General features: G+C 42.8%; 1 protein-coding gene across 1 annotated transcript; it reads right to left on the bottom strand.

Annotated features, from left to right (window-relative positions):
• Positions 1-3,810: 3,810 nt before the first annotated feature.
• Positions 3,811-9,898, bottom strand: LOC127333937 (uncharacterized). Its single transcript, XM_051360379.1, has 9 exons — positions 9,702-9,898; positions 9,531-9,605; positions 9,377-9,430; positions 8,833-8,886; positions 7,676-7,732; positions 6,968-7,024; positions 6,398-6,454; positions 5,644-5,798; positions 3,811-5,507 (listed from the first exon to the last, which is right to left on the bottom strand). The coding sequence occupies exons 1-9, from the start codon at positions 9,801-9,803 to the stop codon at positions 4,247-4,249; spliced, it is 1,872 nt and encodes a 623-aa protein (XP_051216339.1). The 5' UTR covers positions 9,804-9,898; the 3' UTR covers positions 3,811-4,246.
• Positions 9,899-21,315: the final 11,417 nt, after the last annotated feature.

The raw sequence follows: 21,315 nt of genomic DNA, 5'->3' as shown, positions 1-21,315 counted from the left end.
TACTCTTAGCACGGTGTCATTGTTACCAAAATAATGGATAAGGGTAAAATACACTTACACACGGCGCATGGCAGCCAGCTCCTCGTCGTACGGATTGGCGACGAGGGCGACGCCGAGCTCCAGGTCGGCGCCAACCTTGGCGCCGGTGAAACGGGAGCCTCTTTCCCCGTCCCGCAACCGTCGGCGCAGCGACGGCGGAATCGTCATCTGCGAGTCGTCGACGCCAAGCGGCCACCAATGCCTGGTTCGCCACAAGCGCGAACCAGACACCTCCGGCGAGCGGAAGCGAAAGCCGGTGAAGGAGGAGGTCCACGACGCCGAGGAAGCCGCAATCCTCGAGGCCGTCATGGCGGTCCCTCCAGGACCTCGTCCCCGCCGAGAAAGCCATGCCCCTCGACCAGGCCTGCGCCTAGTCGAGGGAGCAGTGGGAGAAGGAGGAGGCGGAGCGGCAGGCTCGGCTCCTCGAGCAGGCCGCTCTCTACCGCCGGCCTGCGACTCCTCCATCCGGTGTCCCCGTCCCCGTCATCGACCTCGAGGAGTCCGACGACGAGTGGTACAAGCTCTCGCCGTCCCCGCCTCGCAACAGTGGCCGGTGGGGAGACCCCGACAAAGGCAGCAGCCAGGCGGCGTCGGCGCCGCCGCAGTTTGACGACGACGGCTCCGACGATGATGGCGGCGACGGCGACAAGGACTACACGGTGTTCTACCGCCATTTCGGCATGTAGAGCGCCGTGTTTTAATATTTGCAGTTGTATTCCCCTGGCCGAATTCGAAATATATTCAAATTCGGCCTCTATGTATGAACTTCGCCCTCTATATAGTAAATATCATTAAAGTTAGTCAAAATTCAATCGTTTTTTGCCGTATTTCGTCAAGTTTTCGTTTTTCAAAATTAAATCGCCGTCTACGACTGGGATCGTGGCTAGGAAACTGGCCCTCCCCACGCCATTTTTTCGTTCAATTCAGACGAAATTAACCCCGAATTTCGGCGTGGGGAGGCCAAACGAGTGGAGATGCTCTTACATTGCCCAACTTAGCTAATACTACCTCCATCCCAAGGCTTAAGGCCTATATTTTTTTTAAGAAATTAAATTATGTTAAGTTTGACTAAGTTTTTATCTAAAATTATTAACATAAAAAATACAAAATCAATATCATTAGATAGATAATGAAATATATTTTCATATGGTACCTACAAAATATCATATTTGTTCATAACTTTTTTAAAATTAACTTTACTTCGTTTGACTTTCTGAAAAAAATATAGACCTTAAGCCTTGGGATGGAGGTAGTAGTAGTACTTACTCTTTCCGAAATAAGTGCCCTAATTTGCGAAAAGTGTATTTGGCACATGACTACATGAGCACTAGTCTCCTGATTTTTAAAAATCATATTTTTAATTTAAAAAAAAATTAAATACTCACATACATATAAACATTCTAAAGGTAGGTAGAAATTTTGGAGAAAAAATATTATATTTTAAGCTATACAAAAAAAAAGACAAATTTCGGAATAATATCTACCGAAAGTTTGCATGAATATTTAGAACATGTGTACGTATTCATGGAATAAATGTGGTGGTTTTTTGAAACGCAGATGTATAGTTTTTAAATATTTTGAAACTCAAAGCACCGGTGCTGTATCAAATTTGCTTCCGCTAATTTATTTAGATTATCTACATCCCAATTTAAATAAAAAAGAGTAGTCACAAATAGCTGGTTTCGGCTTTACTTGTGACTTTGATTCTAACTTCTTTTCACGCACATCATGCTTGGTGCATCGGCAAGAAACGTGGAAGATCGGGCATCTCCTTATTTCGGACATGAAAAATGTCTACTTGTGTGTGTTTGGATCGAGTCGTGGACACCAAATTGATCTCGTTCGATGATATATTCGTTTGAATTGGGGGTAGCCTCAGGGCCCGAAGCATATTTTTTCCCAATTTTTTTTCAATTAATAGAACCATTTACATAGTGCCAATTTTTTTTAAAAAAAACACTAGAAAATAGCCCTAGCCATAGCCACTAGAAACTAGGGTGCCAAGGGTGCCTACTTGTCGTTGTAGTCGTCGATGAGGTGGATGAAGACCGAAGGCACCCAAGGCCATGGTCAGTGCAGAGGCTGCTGAGGCGTCGGTGGCGGCGTAGGTGTGGGAGGAGGCGGCCTAGGCGCGGAAGGAGGAGGCGTAGGTGCGGGAAGAGTCATCGCAGGAGTCGCTGGCCTCCCTTGGGCCATCGCCAATGCCCGCATTTGGACGGCAAGGCCATCCCACTGAGCGAGCTTCGCCAGCTCGCTCTCGGCAATGGCCATTTACATGGCTTCCTCCTTCGCGAGGTTCGGTGGTTGGAGTTCTATCTCCTCTTCCACGGCATCGAGGACTACGTCTCCGTCCTCCTCCTTGTCATCGAGGCGGACGCCGCGCTCCCGGTTGAAGACCCTTGCCTTTCTCTTGTTCCAAATTTCCCAAGAGGCGAGGAGAGTGATGGAGGCCAAATCCTTGCGGTTAGTCATGGTTTCCCACCATTGATGAATTAAGATTGTTGGCCAAGGTTGTAGGTTGATGAAGTGAAGCACAAGATAATCCTTGACAAGCCCCCAAAGACGAATGGTCAAGCGGCAAATGGCAAAGAGGTGTGATTCCCGGGCTTAATAGCCCCTCTTGCAAAGCGGGCAAACCCCACAATTTTGACACCCTCCTTTCAAAGCAGTCGGCGGTCCAAACTTATTTTGAGTGGCATCCATGCAAAGAACTTCACTTTAGGTGTAAAAAAGAACTTCACTTTGGGTGGCGCCCAAATCTTCCAACATTGACGGTAGCGAGCGACGTGGCTGCCCCCATAAAATTGGGCTTTGTAAGTGGATTTCATGGAGTATTGACCGTCATTAGTGAGGTTCCAAGATAAATCATCCGGAACTCCCTCAAGCAGGTTGATGGTTCTAAATTGCATCCAAAGGAGATGTATTGTCGAATGTGTTCGCGAGAGATATCAAGTACCGATTTAGAAGTGTGGTGTGTAGACTATATATACTATATTAGCTTATGTTTCCTTGTGTCACTTTTTACTTTGAATTTGTTCCTATATTGGCCTTCATACCAAGTTAGGGGTTATTTTTGGACGTTCAGTCATGATTTTATATTTCTTTATATATTTTGTCTTCCGTGGCAAAGCAGGGGCATTTTACTGGTATGTTAAATAACTTAATGTGGGTTAATTTCAAAAGCAAAAGAGCACTCAAATCCCTAACGATGATTCAAAATTCCAACTCCGCATATAACATTGATGAATTTTAGGACACTTGATGAGAAAGCGCCAAATTAAGTTGCATATTATAAATTTCACAGCGTCAGATGTCTCTTGTTTTTAATAGTGATTTTTGTTGTCAAATCTTCACCAATTCAAAATTTGAATTTCCGTAAAGATGGTGTTGTGATTATTTTACAGGACCAAGGATCAAATTATGATCTGAGTCAAGGTGCTCGTAATCCCGATCAGCAGCAAGAATCACTTGAACAATTGAACTTAATCACTGTGTACGTGTCCATCAGCCTATTCACGAGCACATGCACAAAAATTGTGACAAAAATTTCAACCCAGAAAAGGACTCCATGCTCTCAGATGAAAAATAATGCCTTATTCTTATTAATTATGAAAAATGACTCCATACCCTTTCCATCCATAAAAGGACATGTTAGATATGTCCAAATTTAGATGTGTGTATTCACTAAATAGTGCCTACATACATTCAAATCTAAACATATCTAAAACATCCTTTTATGGATAGAGTTAGTATAGCATTTAGATAAGGATATCAAACGGTACGTCAGTCTTCACACATCATAGCATAAAGTGAGATGTCCTAGAAATTGCGTCACTTTGGGCCTTATCTTAGCTACTCGGTTCAAATCAAGGGAACAGTTAAATTCTACTCCCCTACACTGAATACCAGCTTAGCATAGTCATCTGGCTAACTCAGTTCTACACAGAAAAAAGTAGGAGCAAACTCCGAGAGGTGCTCTAATCGACATCTTTGCCAGCATGAATGCAATACTACAACGTCACAAGAATGATAAACTAAACAGTAAACTGTTACAGCTCTTCGATTCTAGATATTTGTATATATTGCAGAAGCCCTCCCACAAGGTCAACAGCGGCACCCACTTTTGCAACCTTCTTCACTTGATCCTCAAGAATCCATGGACTATGACTATTAGAAGTATCTTTGAACTTTGAGCTGCGATGTTCTTCTAGCGAAGTCTCCACTTGCCTTTCTCTTCACCAAATAGAGCCTCCATGTTGAGAAGGTGGAATATACCCTTCTGATGAAACAGCTCCAGGACTTCATGGTCGAAGTCCTTGAAAACGAAGTGCACAAGTTCAACAATATCATTTCGATTCAACATCGATGGGTCAACAAAGATGAAACCCTTGCACGCGCACTCACAACCATGCACCGGGCAATCGCGTATAAAACTAACAACATTTCGTCCATCATTGAGATTCTTCAGGAACTCTTTTTTCTCAGCTTCGCCTAGAAATTGCGCTGGTGTCCCTTCAAGAGGATCTGATTGGTTACCTTTCTTGGACCGTCTCCTTCTCCTCCTTTTACTCTTCACAGTGACTGCAGCTAATGTGGCTGTGCCATCTCCAGGATCTGTACCAGGTGTTGAACCCGATGAAAGTGCTGTACCAGCTGTTGAACCCGATGAAAGTGCTGTACCAGCTGCAGCAGCTTCTTCAGCAGCTGCTGCAGCAGCTGCTTTGGCTTCCTTCATCTTTTGCCTCTTTTGAAACCCCAATCTTGAGAGACCCATGGAATAGTTCAATAGCTCATGCAACTCAGCAATGGTGAAAAGTCCTTTGAGATGAGCGATGTTGCAAAGTATCTCCATAAGGATCATTTTATCCCCAACAGAAAACTCTTTGCGAAGAATCTGATCAACCGTGACATGATAAATGAATCGCTTTGGGGTTGTAAGGAACAGAGTATGATACATAATCATTTCAATCCTTGGCTGCGATTCTTCCATCAAATCAAGCCAATGGCTGAGGGGCGCTGGATGGACAGCTTGTGGATGAAGTAACTGGATAATTTCTCTGCTTACTTTTGCCAAACGCTTCATATCACTAGCCACTTTCTCCTGCCGAAGAGGACCCTGCCGTAATTCTGCTTTTGGCTTGATGTAACGGAAAACACATTTTCCCGTTTTCTTGTCTATCCATATATTATCCAGGCAGATTGCCTCACCAAGTTCAATACCTCTAATGTGGTTTTCAGATGCTACCTCAGCCAACGATCTTAGGGCAATCCCAGCAGCTTCTGAAAGTGAAAGACGGCTCATCCTAGAAACAGATTTCCAAAATGGGTTCTTCGCAGCGCGCTTGCCAGATGGAGGGGCTGTGACATTAAATAGCCTATTTGAGAGGATTGAGGTAAAGAAGGGGACTTTTTGGAAGTGATCAATGATCCTTTCTAGATCTTCAGGCTTGAATTTCCTGGAAAAATAGCTGTTGATATAGATATCAGCATTTGCGTACCAAAGTACTGTTTAGGAATAGCAGGTCTAGGCATATTAAACTTGTACAGATCTTTAACAAATTCACAGAACTACAGATGTAACAGAATAAACTGCAAACAGCTTACATTGTGTTAGTCACAGGTTGTGAGTCCCATGAAGACAAAGTGGACATTTGTCTGTAGGAGCATGACGAAAACCGTCCAAAAGGAGAACACCCCATTGGATTTTTAAACAAGGGATTCACACTACTGAATGACCGAAGTACTCTCGTGGCAGAAAACTGAAAAGGTGGACAAACAATTATAAATAAATGGGTGATAACATTTAAGCATATAAATGATAACAGGTACAAAAGTCAGCATAATTATCATACGATCTATATAAGGTTACTTATTAACAGCTGATTCAAAATCAGCAATAAGCAAGTGAAGAAAAAAAAAGAGCAAGCAAACGGTACATGTTATTCTAATATTAAAAGGAGCTCTAGACTTCACAAAGTAAGACAATATGTAAAACAATTGGATTATCCCAAGCAAGCCAATTAGTATCAATATGAAACTTTGTTGTTTGCAGGTCACTTCTCTAGTGAATAAAGGCGGCAGATCCATTCCAATTGAAAATCATATGCGTTAAACAAAATGGAGAACTGAACATTTGGCGATAATATTGTTAATCTATCCTATTACTATTTCCATAGGACATTACTCATAAAAAACAAGGATCAGAAATTAAGGAAATACACCCGTTTCACTAAAGAAAATCCATAATCCAGACACAATTAGAATTCAAAAACTGCACACTATTTCAGAGTTAATTTCGGTCCGTATGTTTGTGTTCTAGCAATCCACAAACTCAGGATAGGTTTGCAACTATCCTTACCTTATTCTTAAGGCAAGTCTCATGGACGTCGGCGGCTGCGGTGGCACCATCAATGCCCTAGCAATACAAACAACAATGCTGGTCAGTATTGGAACAGGGTTGCAGTATTTTCTACAGGGCACAAGATAGATTTCCTGCCTCAGACTAAAATATCAGCCCATACAACATTAATCAAAATAGGTGTGCATGCAGTTGCAATGAGCCATATTACTTTGTATCCTCACCAACATTGTGAAAGTAGCTACTCAAAAGGAAATCGTGAGTACACTGACTTGACATGACCCTCAAGGGATACAAAAAATATATTCGCTGGGCGAGAGTTAATTCACCCTAGTGCCTACAAATAACCAGAGCAGGCAACTTCCCTGAGGCAACAAAGCATTCCTAAACAAACATCCAACAAGCTAGTTTTGATTTTTTTTCCTTCTACAATCAACACTTCCCACTAGGTCACTCCGTATCATTATAAGTTCTTGTAACCCACGAGCTCAAGATCTGTTTGTAGCTATTGTGAAGACAGGTCCCAAATACTGCAACCCTGTTCCAATACAATCAACACTTCCCACTAACCTTATTGTGAAGGCAGTTCCCAGCAATGACGGTGGCGGTGGTGGTACCATCAGTGCCCTAACACAACAAACCACAATGCTGGTCAGTGTATGGAAAGATGTTGCAATGCTTTTTTACATGGCACAAGATAGTTTTACGGGTTAAACTGAAACGTTAGCCCATACAACATTCATCAACATAGATGCATATTCGGTTTTAATGAGTCATATTACGTAAAGTAACAAAGTTCGGAATTATTATCATCAGATATAGTTGTGACTTCCATAACACAGAGCCGATTCACAAGTAGCAATGGGCAAATGAGGTAACAAGAGGCGGCATATGTCATATGTTCTTCCACTATAACATAAAGTTACCGACTGCAGATAATAAGATGTGCACATGACAGTTACACCTACTTAAAAGGAAGCTGGAACTACTTAATAAGATGTGTGCACGACTGAGTTCAACGTAACATCCGAAAACAAACACCCAACCACCTAGTTCTGACTGTTCTGTCTACAATCCACACTTCCCACTAGGTCATTCCGTATCAATTTCTGTTCTTGCAACCCACAAGTTAAGTTCAAAGTTAAATCATCCTAGTGACTCGAAATAAGCATTGCAGGACAACTTCCATGATTTCAACAAAACATCCCAAAACAAATACCCAACAACCTAGGTCACTTGCAACCCACAAGCTCAAGATTAAGTTGTAGCTATTCTTACCCCACTCTTAAGGTAAGCACCAGGGACGTCATCGGTGGTGGTGGTATCGTCAGTGCCCTAGCAATACAAACCAAAATGCTGGTCAGTGTTGGAACATCGTTGAAATATTTTCTGCATGGCAGAAGATAACTGGTAACTGAGACGCATTCACGAAAATCAAGTGTTATTATGAAAGATTTCGGCAGGGCACGAGTTAGAGTTCCTTCCTAAAATTTAAATGTACTTATTAGCCAGATGTCACCGCAATTACGGAAAGTTGGCATCATTATCATAAGGTTTATTTAGGCTCCAAATTCACAGCTGATCTGAAAGCAGTAATGCGCAAGTGAAGTTGTAACAACAGGTGCTAGCAAACGGTATATGGTCTTCCAATATTACAGGGATCTGTAGAGTCTAGAATGCACAAAGTAAGACAATATGAAAACAAATTAGAGTAAATTTCTAACTATCCCAAGTAAGCTAATGACTAGTATCAAACATGAAACTTCAATGTTGGCAGGTCATTTCTTTAGTGAATATAGCCCACGGATCCGTTCTAATTCGAATTCATAAGCATAACAACTTACAGAGTCAAAATATACAGCATGAAACATTTGGCGAGGAGTTGGTTTGCTTGTCTATCCTAATACTCTTTCTACAGGGCATTAATCATAGCCAGACATAACCAAGGATCAGAAACTAAGGAAAGCCACCAAACTAACTAAATGAAATTAATAAGTTGGACAGACACAGTTCAACTATTAACTTTGCAAACTGCTCGTGGCAGTAACTACTTCTTTTCCAGAGAGGAGGATGACCCTCCAGCCTACGCGACAATAAATATTTGAGGGTTAATTTCAACTCATTAGTCATTAATGGCAAACAAGACAACATGTTGTTTATGCTGGCCAGCAATTTGTGAGTATACTTCCTTCACATGGCCCTCAAAAGGAAGGGAAAAAAGGCATATTCGCTGGGTTCAGAGGTAAATCACCCTAGTGCCTCGAGATAAGCATTGCAGGACACTTCCCTGAGTTCAATGAAACATCCCAAAACATACACCCAGCCACCTAGTTTTGATTGTTTCGTCTACAATCCACACTTCCCACTAGGTCGCTATGTATTAGTTTCTGTTCTTGCAACCCACAGGCTCAAGATTAAGTTGCAACAATTCTTACCCCGTTCTTAAGGTAAGCACTGGGGATGTCATCAGCGGTGGTATCGTCAGTGCCCTAGCAATACAAACCAAAATGCTGGTCAGTGTATGGAACATCACAGAAATATTCTCTGCAGGGAACAAGATAGATTTCCTGCCTTAAACTGAAATGTAAGCACATACAACATTTCTCAAAATAGTTGCATGGATTAGAGTTGGAATGTTAAATTCATAAACTGCACATAGCAGTAACAACTTGAGTCAATTTTTTGACCTATACCTGATGAAGCTCATTAGTCATCAGTAGAGGGGGAAAAAAGCACATCCTTGGTACACGCAACAGGCAATGCATTTACTGAGTAATCCCCTGACATGAACCCTCAAATAAGCATGGCAGAACATTTCCCCGAGTTCAACCGAATATCCCAAAAAACAAACCCCCGAAATTCCAACCAAAACAACCATCTCTAGTTATGACTGTTCCTTGTAGGCACTTGGTAGGCCACTAGCTTCCCTAATAGTTAATGCAACCGACGAACTCAAGACAAATCTGTGTCTGTCGTTACCTGATTCATGCGGCCGGTCCCAGGGATGTCTGTGGGAGCGGTACCGTCCGTGCCCTAGCAAGCAACCCGGAATTTCGGTCAGAGATCGTCAGCCGCAGCCGTTTCAATTTCCGGATACAGGGATGATAGCTCGGACTTGTGGAAGCTTGCTTACCTTGGTCGAGTAGCGCCGCAGCAGGGGCGGAGCGACGTACAGACGGGAGACGGTCGACAGTAAGGCGGCGGAGGCCTAGGGAGGAGAGGGGAGGGGAATCAGTTTGCACGGCCGCGACGAACGAGGGTGGTTTCAGAATTGGTTTGAGCAACCGAAGCAGTCCTTGCTTACCTTGGAATGCGGCCCAGGGAAAGGAGACCGTAGCATCGGGGACGGCGGCGCCGCTGCGCGGCGGCGCAGGAGGCGGAGGGCGGCGGCGGTGGTGGTGGCCATGATCGGCGCGTGCGGAGGGGCGGAGGGTTTTGGGGCGGGTTTGGTGGCGTCCCTTTCACGCAGCAGGCAGGCAGGGGAGAGGAGTAGAGGACAGGGCGTGCGTGCGTTCGGCCTCGCTTCACTTTTTACCGCTGGCTGGGAGAGGACTAGTCCTGCTTCCGCTGCCTTCACTCTCCTCCGGTGTCCTCTTTTTTCTCCTTCGCTTCACTTTTTACCGCTGGGAGAAGAAGTTGCGCTATTCTTTTATTTAGTATTTTTTATTTTTGAGAGAGAACGAGCGAATGCGTTCCTTAATTTAATTTTCTTTATACTAGAAGGCAGAAGCAATTTACGGAGTACAAGAAGGGTCAGGGTGTTTCTGCACCCGGTGCATCTCCACCCTTTATTTAAAATACATTTTAAACATATTTAAAATTACTAAAAAATATAAATAATGTATTTTGTATATCTTAACATGTTACATGCTCTTAAAGTTGTTTCAACAAAAACCGACATGTTTTGTGACAGACGAAAAATGTATTTATCTTTTTTATAAAAGACACAAAAATTGTCGATTTTATGCGAAACCTTAGGTACACACATAGAATATGTTCCTCTACATGCGAAATTCTTTTTCTAATATTTTAACATTTTAAAATATGTTTTACACATACCGGATGCATATGCACCTAAGATCAGTTACAAGAATTGATTCTTAGCTATACAAGAATTGATTCTTAGCGAGAATAGCAGGGATCAAAGGAACTTAAAAAGGAAAACATTGTAGACTTTAAAGCATCTCCACCGGCGCTCCCTAAATAAGCGTCGCCAGGTGCGCCAGCACCACGCTATAGGGTCGCTGACACCTGCTTCCTAATTTTGGGAGCGGTTGCCACACCAGCAACCCCAAATAATCCCAAAATAACTTTGAACAAGCAAATATAATTGAACTGCGGAATTTCATTCAAATTTACATAAAATGGAATGAAACTTGAACTTCAAACTAGACTTAACCCTAATCTACTAGCCGTCGGTTGGGGCACGCGACGGGCCTTCCTCGTCGTTCTTCCCCTTCATTGTCGCTTGCACCCGTGCCCACATCTCCGCCCTTGCTTCACGCATCTGGCGGTGGAGCATGCCGCCAGCGATGTTGGAGCTTACCGGCGGCGCTGCCCACTCAACACCGCATGCCACTAGCGAGACTCCTCGTTCTGGGCAAGCCTCGCTTGCTCGCGAGCGGACGCCTCGGCCTGACGTTGAGCGTTAAAATCAAGCATTCTCTGCCGCTCGGCCGCCATGAGGAGACGACCCGCATCCTCCATGGCCGCCTGTTGGCGCGAAGACGGCGTGCTCAAAATTGGCATCGTTGACATACTCGACTTGTTCCTCCTTCAGACTTCAGATGCGTTGCGCGTTGAATGAGGCCAGGATCGCCGCCTGCTCCGGGTCACCGTGGACCTGCTGCTCCTCGCCCCACTGCGCCACCTCCTCCGCCGCCTTGGTTTTGCGTATGCTATGAACGCCTCGTTCCACTCATCGAAGTAGGAGTCGTCGGAGTTGAAGTACGGTAGCTCAAACTCGGCATTAGGCTGCAGCAGGGCCACGAGCTTAGGTTGTGGCGGCTGTGGCTGCGGTGGTGGTTGCGGCGCCGATGGCGGTGTACGGCCGTTCGGCCTAGCATCGAGTACGTGGTCGCAAGTCGTCGCGACATTGTTCTAGAGAGGAAAGCGTCGGTGGTGGAGAGGACAACGGTCATGGAGAGGCTAGTGCAGCAGAGGGCGTCGCATTTACGGCGGTGTCTACGCGTGGAAAACCATTGGCTTCATCGGCAACCGGCCACAGAGCATTCAAGGCATCGCATTTATGATGGTGCCGGCCATTGAGTGGCTAACATGGAGGTCCCTGATACGTCTCCAACGTATCTATAATTTCTTATGTTCCATGCTTGTTTTATGACAATACCTACATGTTTTATTCACACCTTATGTCATATTTATGCATTTTCCGGAACTAACCTATTGATGAGATGCCGAAGTGCCAGTTCCTTTTTTCTGCTATTTTTTGGTTTCAGAAATCCTAGTAAGGAAATATTCTCGGAATTGGACGAAATCAATGCCCAGCATCTTATAATTCCACGAAGCTTCCAGAACACCGGAGAGGCACCAGAGGGGGGCCCTGTGGGCCCCACACGTGTGGGCGGCGCGGCCCAGGGGGGCGCGCCCCCCTGTTGTCTGGCGGCCCCAGACCCTCTCCGACTCCGACTCTCCGCCTATAAGAAGCCTCCTGACCTAAAAACTTCGGGAGAATAAGCCACGGTACGAGAAAAGTTCCAGAGCCGCCGCCATCGCGAAGCCAAGATCTGGGGGACAGAAGTCTCTGTTCCGGCACGCCGCCGGGACGGGGAAGTGCCCCCGGAAGGCATCTCCATCGACATCACCGCCATATTCATCACCGCTGCTGTCTCCCATGAGGAGGGAGTAGTTCTCCATCGAGGCTAAGGGCTGTACCGGTAGCTATGTGGTTAATCTCTCTCCCATGTACTTCAATACAATGATCTCCTGAGCTGCCTTACATGATTGAGATTCATATGATGAGCTTTCTATCACTATTAATCTATGTGCTACTCTAGTGATGTTATTAAAGTACTCTATTCCTCCTCCATGATGTAATGATGACAGTGTGTGCATCATGTAGTACTTGGCGTAGTTTATGATTGTGATCTCTTGTAGATTATGAAGTTAACTATTACTATGATGGTATTGATGTGATCTATTCCTCCTTTCATAGTCTGTTGGTGACAGTGTGCATGCTATGTTAGTACTCGGTATAATTGCGTTGGTCTATCATGCACTCTAAGGTTATTTAAATATGAACATCGAATATTGTGGAGCTTATTAACTCCGGCATTGAGGTGCTCTTGTAGCCCTACATAATTAATGGTGTTCATCATCCAAGAAGAGAGTGTAGAGTAGTTTTATTATGTGATCAATATTGAGAGTGTCCACTAGTGAAAGTATGATCCCTAGGCCTTGTTTCCAAATACTGCAATCATCGCTTATTTACTGTTCTACTGCATCTTGATGCGTGCAGTTGACACGTCCGTTGGGAAGCCCAAGAGGAAGGTGTGATGCGCACAGCGGCAAGTTTCCCTCAGTAAGAAACCAAGGTTTAATCGAACCAGTAGGAGTCAAGAAGCACGTTGAAGGTTGATGGCGGCGGGATGTAGTGTGGCGCAACACCAGAGATTCCGGCGCCAACGTGGAACCTGCACAACACAACCAAAGTACTTTGCCCCAACGAAACAGTGAGGTTGTCAATCTCACCGGCTTGCTATAACAAAGGATTAGATGTATAGTGTGGATGATGATTGTTTGCAGAAAACAGTAGAACAAAGATTGCAAGAGATTGTATTTCAGTATAGAGAATTGGACCGGGGTCCACAGTTCACTAGAGGTGTCTCTCCCATAAGATAAATAGCATGTTGGGTGAACAAATTACAGTTGGGCAATTGACAAATAGAGAGGGCATGACCATGCACATACATATTATGATGAGTATTGTGAGATTTAATTGGGCATTACGACAAAGTACATAGACCGCTATCCAGCATGCATCTATGCATAAAAAGTCCACCTTCAGGTTATCATCCGAACCCCCTCCAGTATTAAGTTGAAAACAACAGACAATTGCATTAAGTATTGCGCGTAATGTAATCAGTGACTACATCCTCGAACATAGCACCAATGTTTTATCCCTAGTGGCAACAGCACATCCATAATCTTAGAGGTTTCTCACTCCCCTGCATTCACGGAGACATGAACCCACTATCGAGCATAAATACTCCCTCTTGGAGTTACAAGCATCTACTTGGCCAGAGCATCTACTAGTAACGGAGAGCATGCAAGATCATAAACAACACATAGACATAACTTTGATAATCAACATAACAAGTATTCTCTATTCATCGGATCCCAACTAACGCAACATATAGAATTACAGATAGATGATCTTGATCATGTTACGCAGCTCACAAGACCCGACAATTAAGCACAATGGGGAGAAGACAACCATCTAGCTACTGCTATGGACCCATAGTCCAGGGGTAGACTACTCACTCATCACTCCGGAGGCGACCATGGCGGCGTAGAGTCCTCCGGGAGATGAATCCCCTCTCCGGCAGGGTGCCGGAGGCGATCTCCTGAATCCCCCGAGATGGGATTGGCGGCGGCGGCGTCTCTGGAAGGTTTTCCGTATCGTGGCTCTCGGTACTGGGGGTTTCGCGACGGAGGCTTTAAGTAGGCGGAAGGGCAGGTCAGGGGGCCACACGAGGGCCCCACACAGTTGGTCGGCGCGGCCAAGGGCCAGGCCGCGCCGCCCTATGGTTTGGCCGCCTCGTGGCCCCACTTCGTCTCCTCTTCGGTCTTCTGGAAGCTTCGTGGAAAATAGGACCCTGGGCGTTGATTTCGTCCAATTCCGAGAATATTTCGTTACTAGGATTTCTGAAACCAAAAACAGCAGAAAACAACAACTGGCTCTTCGGCATCTTGTTAATAGGTTAGTTCTAGAAAATGCACGAATATGACATAAAGTGTGCATAAAACATGTAGATATCATCAATAATGTGGCATGGAACACAAGAAATTATCGATACGTCGGAGACGTATCAGCATCCCCAAGCTTAGTTCTGCTCGTCCCGAGTAGGTAAAACGATAACAAAGATAATTTCTGGAGTGACATGCCATCATAACCTTGATCATACTATTTGTAAAGCATATGTAATGCATGCAGCGATCAAAACAATGTAAATGACATGAGTAAACAAGTGAATCATATAGCAAAGACTTTTCATGAATAGTACTTCAAGACAAGCATCAATAAGTCTTGCATAAGAGTTAACTCATAAAGCAATAAATCAAAGTAAAGGTATTGAAGCAACACAAAGGAAGATTAAGTTTCAGCGGTTGCTTTCAACTTATAACATGTATATCTCATGGATAATTGTCAACATAGAGTAATATAATAAGTGCAATATGCAAGTATGTAGGAATCAATGCACAGTTCACACAAGTGTTTGCTTCTTGAGGTGGAGAGAAATAGGTGAACTGAATCAACATAAAAGTAAAAAGAATGGTCCTTCAAAAAGGAAAGCATCGATTGCTATATTTGTGCTAGAGCTTTTATTTTGAAAACATGAAACAATTTTGTCAACGGTAGTAATAAAGCATATGAGTTATGTAAATTATATCTTACAAGTTGCAAGCCTCATGCATAGTATACTAATAGTGCCCACACCTTGTCCTAATTAGCTTGGACTACCGGATCATCGCAATACACATGTTTTAACCAAGTGTCACAATGGGGTACCTCCATGCCGCCTGTACAAAGGTCTAAGGAGAAAGCTCGCATTTTGGATTTCTCGCTTTTGATTATTCTCAACTTAGACATCCATACCGGGACAACATGGACAACAGATAATGGACTCCTCTTTAATGCATAAGCATGTGGCAACAATTATTATTCTCATATGAGATTGAGGATATATGTCCAAAACTGAAACTTCCACCATGAATCATGGCTTTAGTTAGCGGCCCAATGTTCTTCTCTAACAATATGCATGCTTAACCATAGGGTGGTAGATCTCTCTTACTTCAGACAAGACGGACATGCATAGCAACTCACATGATATTCAACAAAGAATAGTTGATGGCGTCCCCAGAAACATGGTTATCGCACAACAAGCAACTTAATAAGAGATAAAGTGCATAAGTACATATTCAATACCACAATAGTTTTTAAGCTATTTGTCCTATGAGCTATATATTGCAAAGGTGAAGAGTGGAAATTTAAAGGTAGCACTCAAGCAATTTACTTTGGAATGGCGGAGAAATACCATGTAGTAGGTAGGTATGGTGGACACAAATGGCATAGTGGTTGGCTCAAGGATTTTGGATGCATGAGAAGTATTCCCTCTCGATACATGGTTTAGGCTAGCAAGGTTATTTGAAACAAACACAAGGATGAACCGGTGCAGCAAAACTCACATAAAAGACATATTGTAAACATTATAAGACTCTACACCGTCTTCCTTGTTGTTCAAACTCAATACTAGAAATTATCTAGACTTTAGAGAGAGACCAATTACGCAAACCAAATTTTAGCATGCTCCATGTATTTCTTCATTAATGGGTGCAAAGCATATGATGCAAGAGCTTAAACATGAGCACAACAATTGCCAAGTATCACATTATCCAAGACATTTTAGCAATTACTACATGTATCATTTTCCAATTCCAACCATATAACAATTTAACGAAGAAGAAACTTCGCCATGAATACTATGAGTAGAGCCTAAGGACATACTTGTCCATATGCAACAGCGGAGCGTGTCTCTCTCCCACAAAGTGAATGCTAGGATCCATTTTATTCAAACAAAACAAAAAAAACAAAAACAAACCGACGCTCCAAGAAAAGCACATAAGATGTGATGGAATAAAAATATAGTTTCAGGGGAGGAACCTGATATTGTTGTCGATGAAGAAGGGGATGTCTTGGGCATCCCCAAGCTTAGACGCTTGAGTCTTCTTAGAATATGCAGGGGTGAACCACCGGGGCATCCCCAAGCTTAGAGCTTTCACTCTCCTTGATCATGTTGCATCATACTCCTCTCTTGATCCTTGAAAACTTCCTCCACACCAAACTTAGAACAACTCATTAGAGGGTTAGTGGACAATAAAAATTAACATGTTCAGAGGTGACACAATCATTCTTAACACTTCTGGACATTGCATAAAGCTACTGGACATTAATGGATCAAAGAAATTCATCCAACATAGCAAAAGAGGCAATGCGAAATAAAAGGCAGAATCTGTCAAAACAGAATAGTTCGTATTGACGAATTTTATCGAGGCACCAGACTTGCTCAAATGAAAATGCTCAAATTTAATGAAAGTTGCGTACATATCTGAGGATCACTCACATAAATTGGCATAATTTTTTGAGTTACCTACAGAGAAAACATCCCAGATTCGTGACAGCAAAGAAATCTGTTTCTGCGCAGTAATCCAAATCTAGTATGAACTTTACTATCAACGACTTTACTTGGCACAACAAAACACTAAACTAAGATAAGGAGAGGTTGCTACAGTAGTAAACAACTTCCAAGACACAAAATAAAAACAAAGTACTGTAGTAAAAAACATGGGTTGTCTCCCATAAGCGCTTTTCTTTAACGCCTTTCAGCTAGGCGCAGAAAGTGTATATCAAGTATTATCAAGAGACGAAGCATCAACATCATAATTTGTTCTAATAATAGAATAAAAAGGTAACTTCATTCTCTTTCTAGGGAAGTGTTCCATACCTTTCTTGAGAGGAAATTGATATTTAGTATTACCTTCCTTCATATCAATAGTAGCACCAACGGTTCGAAAAAAAGGTCTTCCCAATATAATGGGACAAGATGCATTGCATTCAATATCCAAGACAACAAAATCAACGGGGACAAGGTTATTGTTAACAGTAATGCAAACATTATCAACTTTCCCCAAAGGTTTCTTTGTAGAATGATCAGCAAGATTAACATCCAAATAACAATTTTTCAGTGGTGGCAAGTCAAGCATATCATAGACTTTCTTAGGCATAACAGAAATACTTGCACCAAGATCACATAAAGCATTACAATCAAAATCATTGACCCTCATTTTAATGATGGGTTCCCAACCATCCTCTAGCTTTCTAGGAATAGAAGTTTCAAGTTTTAGTTTCTCTTCTCTAGCTTTTATGAGAGCATTTGTAATATGTTTTGTGAAAGCCAAGTTTACAGCGCTAGCATTGGGACTCTTAGCAAGTTTTTGTAAGAACTTTATAACTTCAGAGATGTGGCAATCATCAAAATCTAAATCATTATGAGCTACAGCAATGGGATCATCATCCCCAAGGTTGGAAAAAATTTCAGCAGTTTTATCACAAGCAATTTCAGCAATTTTAGCAATTTCAGGCAGTTTTGTACGCTTTGCACTAGGAGTAGAAACATTGCCAACACCAATTATTTTGCCATTAATAGTAGGAGGTGCAGCAACATGTGAAGAATCGACATTACTTGTGGTGGTAATAGTCCAAACTTTAGCTACATTTTTCTCTTTAGCTAGTTTTTCATTTTCTTCTCTATCCCACCTAGCACGCAATTCAGCCATTAACCTTATATTCTCATTAATTCTAACTTGGATGGCATTTGCTGTAGTAGTAATTTTATTATCTATATCCTCAGGTTTAGCAGCCATTTTATTTATTAAAGAAGATTATGATGCAGACATATATGAGATTCGGTTTTCAGCATTAGCAAGTTTAGTTTGCAACCCAGAAATCTCCCTATTCAGATTTTCAAGTTGATTCCCTATATTCTTCAACAAGGTAGATTGCTCATTCATAGTTTTAGTAAACAATTTATTTTGCTCATATTGTGATTGCATAAAGCTCTTGGTGGATCTTTCAATTTCTAGCATCTTTTCTTCATTAGGTGAAACATATCTACCATAAGAGTTACCATTAGCAGGATATGGCCTAGATTCATTGTAATTGTTATTTTTAATGAAATTCACATCAACATATTCTTTTTGAGCAACCAATGACGCTAACGGAACATTATTAGGATTAACATTAGGCCTACCATTCACAAGCATAGACATAATAGCATCAATCTTATCACTCAAGGAGGAGGTTTCTTCGACAGAATTTACCTTCTTACCTTGTGGAGCTCTTTCCGTGTGCCATTCAGAGTAATTGATCATCATATTATCAAGAAGCTTTGTTGCTTCACCAAGAGTGATGGACATAAAGGTACCTCCAGCAGCTGAATCCAATAGGTTCCGCGAAGAAAAATTCAGTCCTGCATAAAAGGTTTGGATGATCATCCAAGTAGTCAGTCCATGGGTTGGGCAATTTTTAACCAAGGATTTCATTCTTTCCCATGCTTGTGCAACATGCTCAGTATCTAATTGTTTAAAATTCATTATGCTACTCCTCAAAGATATAATTTTAGCAGGGGGATAATATCTACCAATAAAAGCATCCTTTCATTTAGTCCATGAATCAATACTATTCTTAGGCAGAGATAGCAACCAATCTTTAGCTCTTCCTCTTAATGAGAAAGGGAACAATTTTAATTTAATAATATCACCATCTACATCCTTATACTTTTGCATTTCACATAGTTCAACAAAATTATTAAGATGGGCAGCAGCATCATCAGAACTAACACCAGAAAATTGCTCTCGCATAACAAGATTCAGTAAAGCAGGTTTAATTTCAAAGAATTCTGCTGTAGTAGCAGGTGGAGCAATAGGTGTGCATAAGAAATCATTATTATTTGTGGTTGTGAAATCACACAACTTAGTATTTTCAGGGGTGGTCATTTTAGCAGTAGTAAATAAAGCAAACTAGATAAAGTAAATGCAAGTAACTAATTTTTTTGTGTTTTTGATATAGAGTGCAATATAGTAAATAAAGTAAAGCTAGCAACTAATTTTTTTGTATTTTGATTTAGTGCAGAAAACAAAGTAGTAAATAAAACTAATCAAGACAAAAATAAAGTAAAGAGATTGGGAAGTGGAGACTCCCCTTGCAGCGTGTCTTGATCTCCCCGGCAACGGCGCCAGAAATTTGCTTGATGCGTGCAGTTGACACGTCCGTTGGGAACCCCAAGAGGAAGGTGTGATACGCACAGCGGCAAGTTTCCCTCAGTAAGAAACCAAGGTTTAATCGAACCAGTAGGAGTCAAGAAGCACGTTGAAGGTTGATGGCGGCGGGATGTAGTGCGGCGCAACACCAGAGATTCCGGCGCCAACGTGGAACCTGCACAACACAACCAAAGTACTTTGCCCCAACGAAACAGTGAGGTCGTCAATCTCACCGGCTTGCTGTAACAAAGGATTAGATGTATAGTGTGGATGATGATTGTTTGCAGAAAACAGTAGAACAGTATTGCAGTAGATTGTATTTCAGTATAGAGAATTGGACCGGGGTCCACAGTTCACTAGAGGTGTCTCTCCCATAAGATAAACAGCATGTTGGGTGAACAAATTACAGTTGGGCAATTGACAAATAGAGAGGGCATGACCATGCACATACATATTATGATGAGTATTGTGAGATTTAATTGGGCATTACGACAAAGTACATAGACCGCTATCCAGCATGCATCTATGCCTAAAAAGTCCACCTTCAGGTTATCATCCGAACCCCCTCCAGTATTAAGTTGAAAACAACAGACAATTGCATTAAGTATTGTGCGTAATGTAATCAGTGACTACATCCTCGAACATAGTACCAATGTTTTATCCCTAGTGGCAACAGCACATCCATAATCTTAGAGGTTTCTGTCACTCCCCCAGATTCACGGAGACATGAACCCACTATCGAGCATAAATACTCCCTCTTGGAGTTACAAGCATCTACTTGGCCAGAGCATCTACTAGTAACGGAGAGCATGCAAGATCATAAACAACACATAGACATAACTTTGATAATCAACATAACAAGTATTCTCTATTCATCGGATCCCAACAAACGCAACATATAGAATTACAGATAGATGATCTTGATCATGTTAGGCAGCTCACAAGACCTGACAATTAAGCACAATGGGGAGAAGACAACCATCTAGCTACTGCTATGGACCCATAGTCCAGGGGTAGACTACTCACTCATCACTCCGGAGGCGACCATGGCGGCGTAGAGTCCTCCGGGAGATGAATCCCCTCTCCGGCAGGGTGCCGGAGGCGATCTCCTGAATCCCCCGAGATGGGATTGGCGGCGGCAGCGTCTCTGGAAGGTTTTCCGTATCGTGGTTCTCGGTACATGGGGTTTCGCGACGGAGGCTTTAAGTAGGCGGAAGGGCAGGTCAGGGGGGCACACGAGGGCCCCACACCACAGGTCGGCGCGGCCAAGGGCCAGGCCGCGCCGCCCTATGGTTTGGCCGCCTCGTGGCCCCACTTCGTCTCCTCTTCGGTCTTCTGGAAGCTTCATGGCAAAATAGGACCCTGGGCGTTGATTTCGTCCAATTCCGAGAATATTTCGTTACTAGGATTTCTGAAACCAAAAACAGCAGAAAATAGCAACTGGCTCTTCGGCATCTTGTTAATAGGTTAGTTCCAGAAAATGCACGAATATGACATAAAGTGTGCATAAAACATGTAGATATCATCAATAATGTGGCATGGAACACAAGAAATTATCGATACGTCGGAGACGTATCACATCTCTACTTCCTGCAATATTACCACCATCAACTGCACGCCAGCAAGCTATTTTCTGGCGCCGTTACTACTGCTCATATACATTCATACTACTTGTATTTCACTATCTCTTCGCCGAACTAGTGTACCTATACATCTGACAAGTGTATTAGGTGTGTTGGGGACACAAGAGACTTCTTGCATTGTGATCGCAGGGTTGCTTGAGAGGGATATCTTTGACCTCTTCCTCCCTGAGTTCGATAAACCTTGGGTGATCCACTTAAGGGAAAACTTGCTGCTGTTCT

Source organism: Lolium perenne, chromosome 2, assembly GCF_019359855.2.
Source record: "Lolium perenne isolate Kyuss_39 chromosome 2, Kyuss_2.0, whole genome shotgun sequence".
NCBI classification, from domain to species: Eukaryota; Viridiplantae; Streptophyta; class Magnoliopsida; order Poales; family Poaceae; genus Lolium; species Lolium perenne.
Note: the sequence above shows the minus strand (reverse complement) of the source record. Positions and strands in the feature narration are given on the sequence as shown.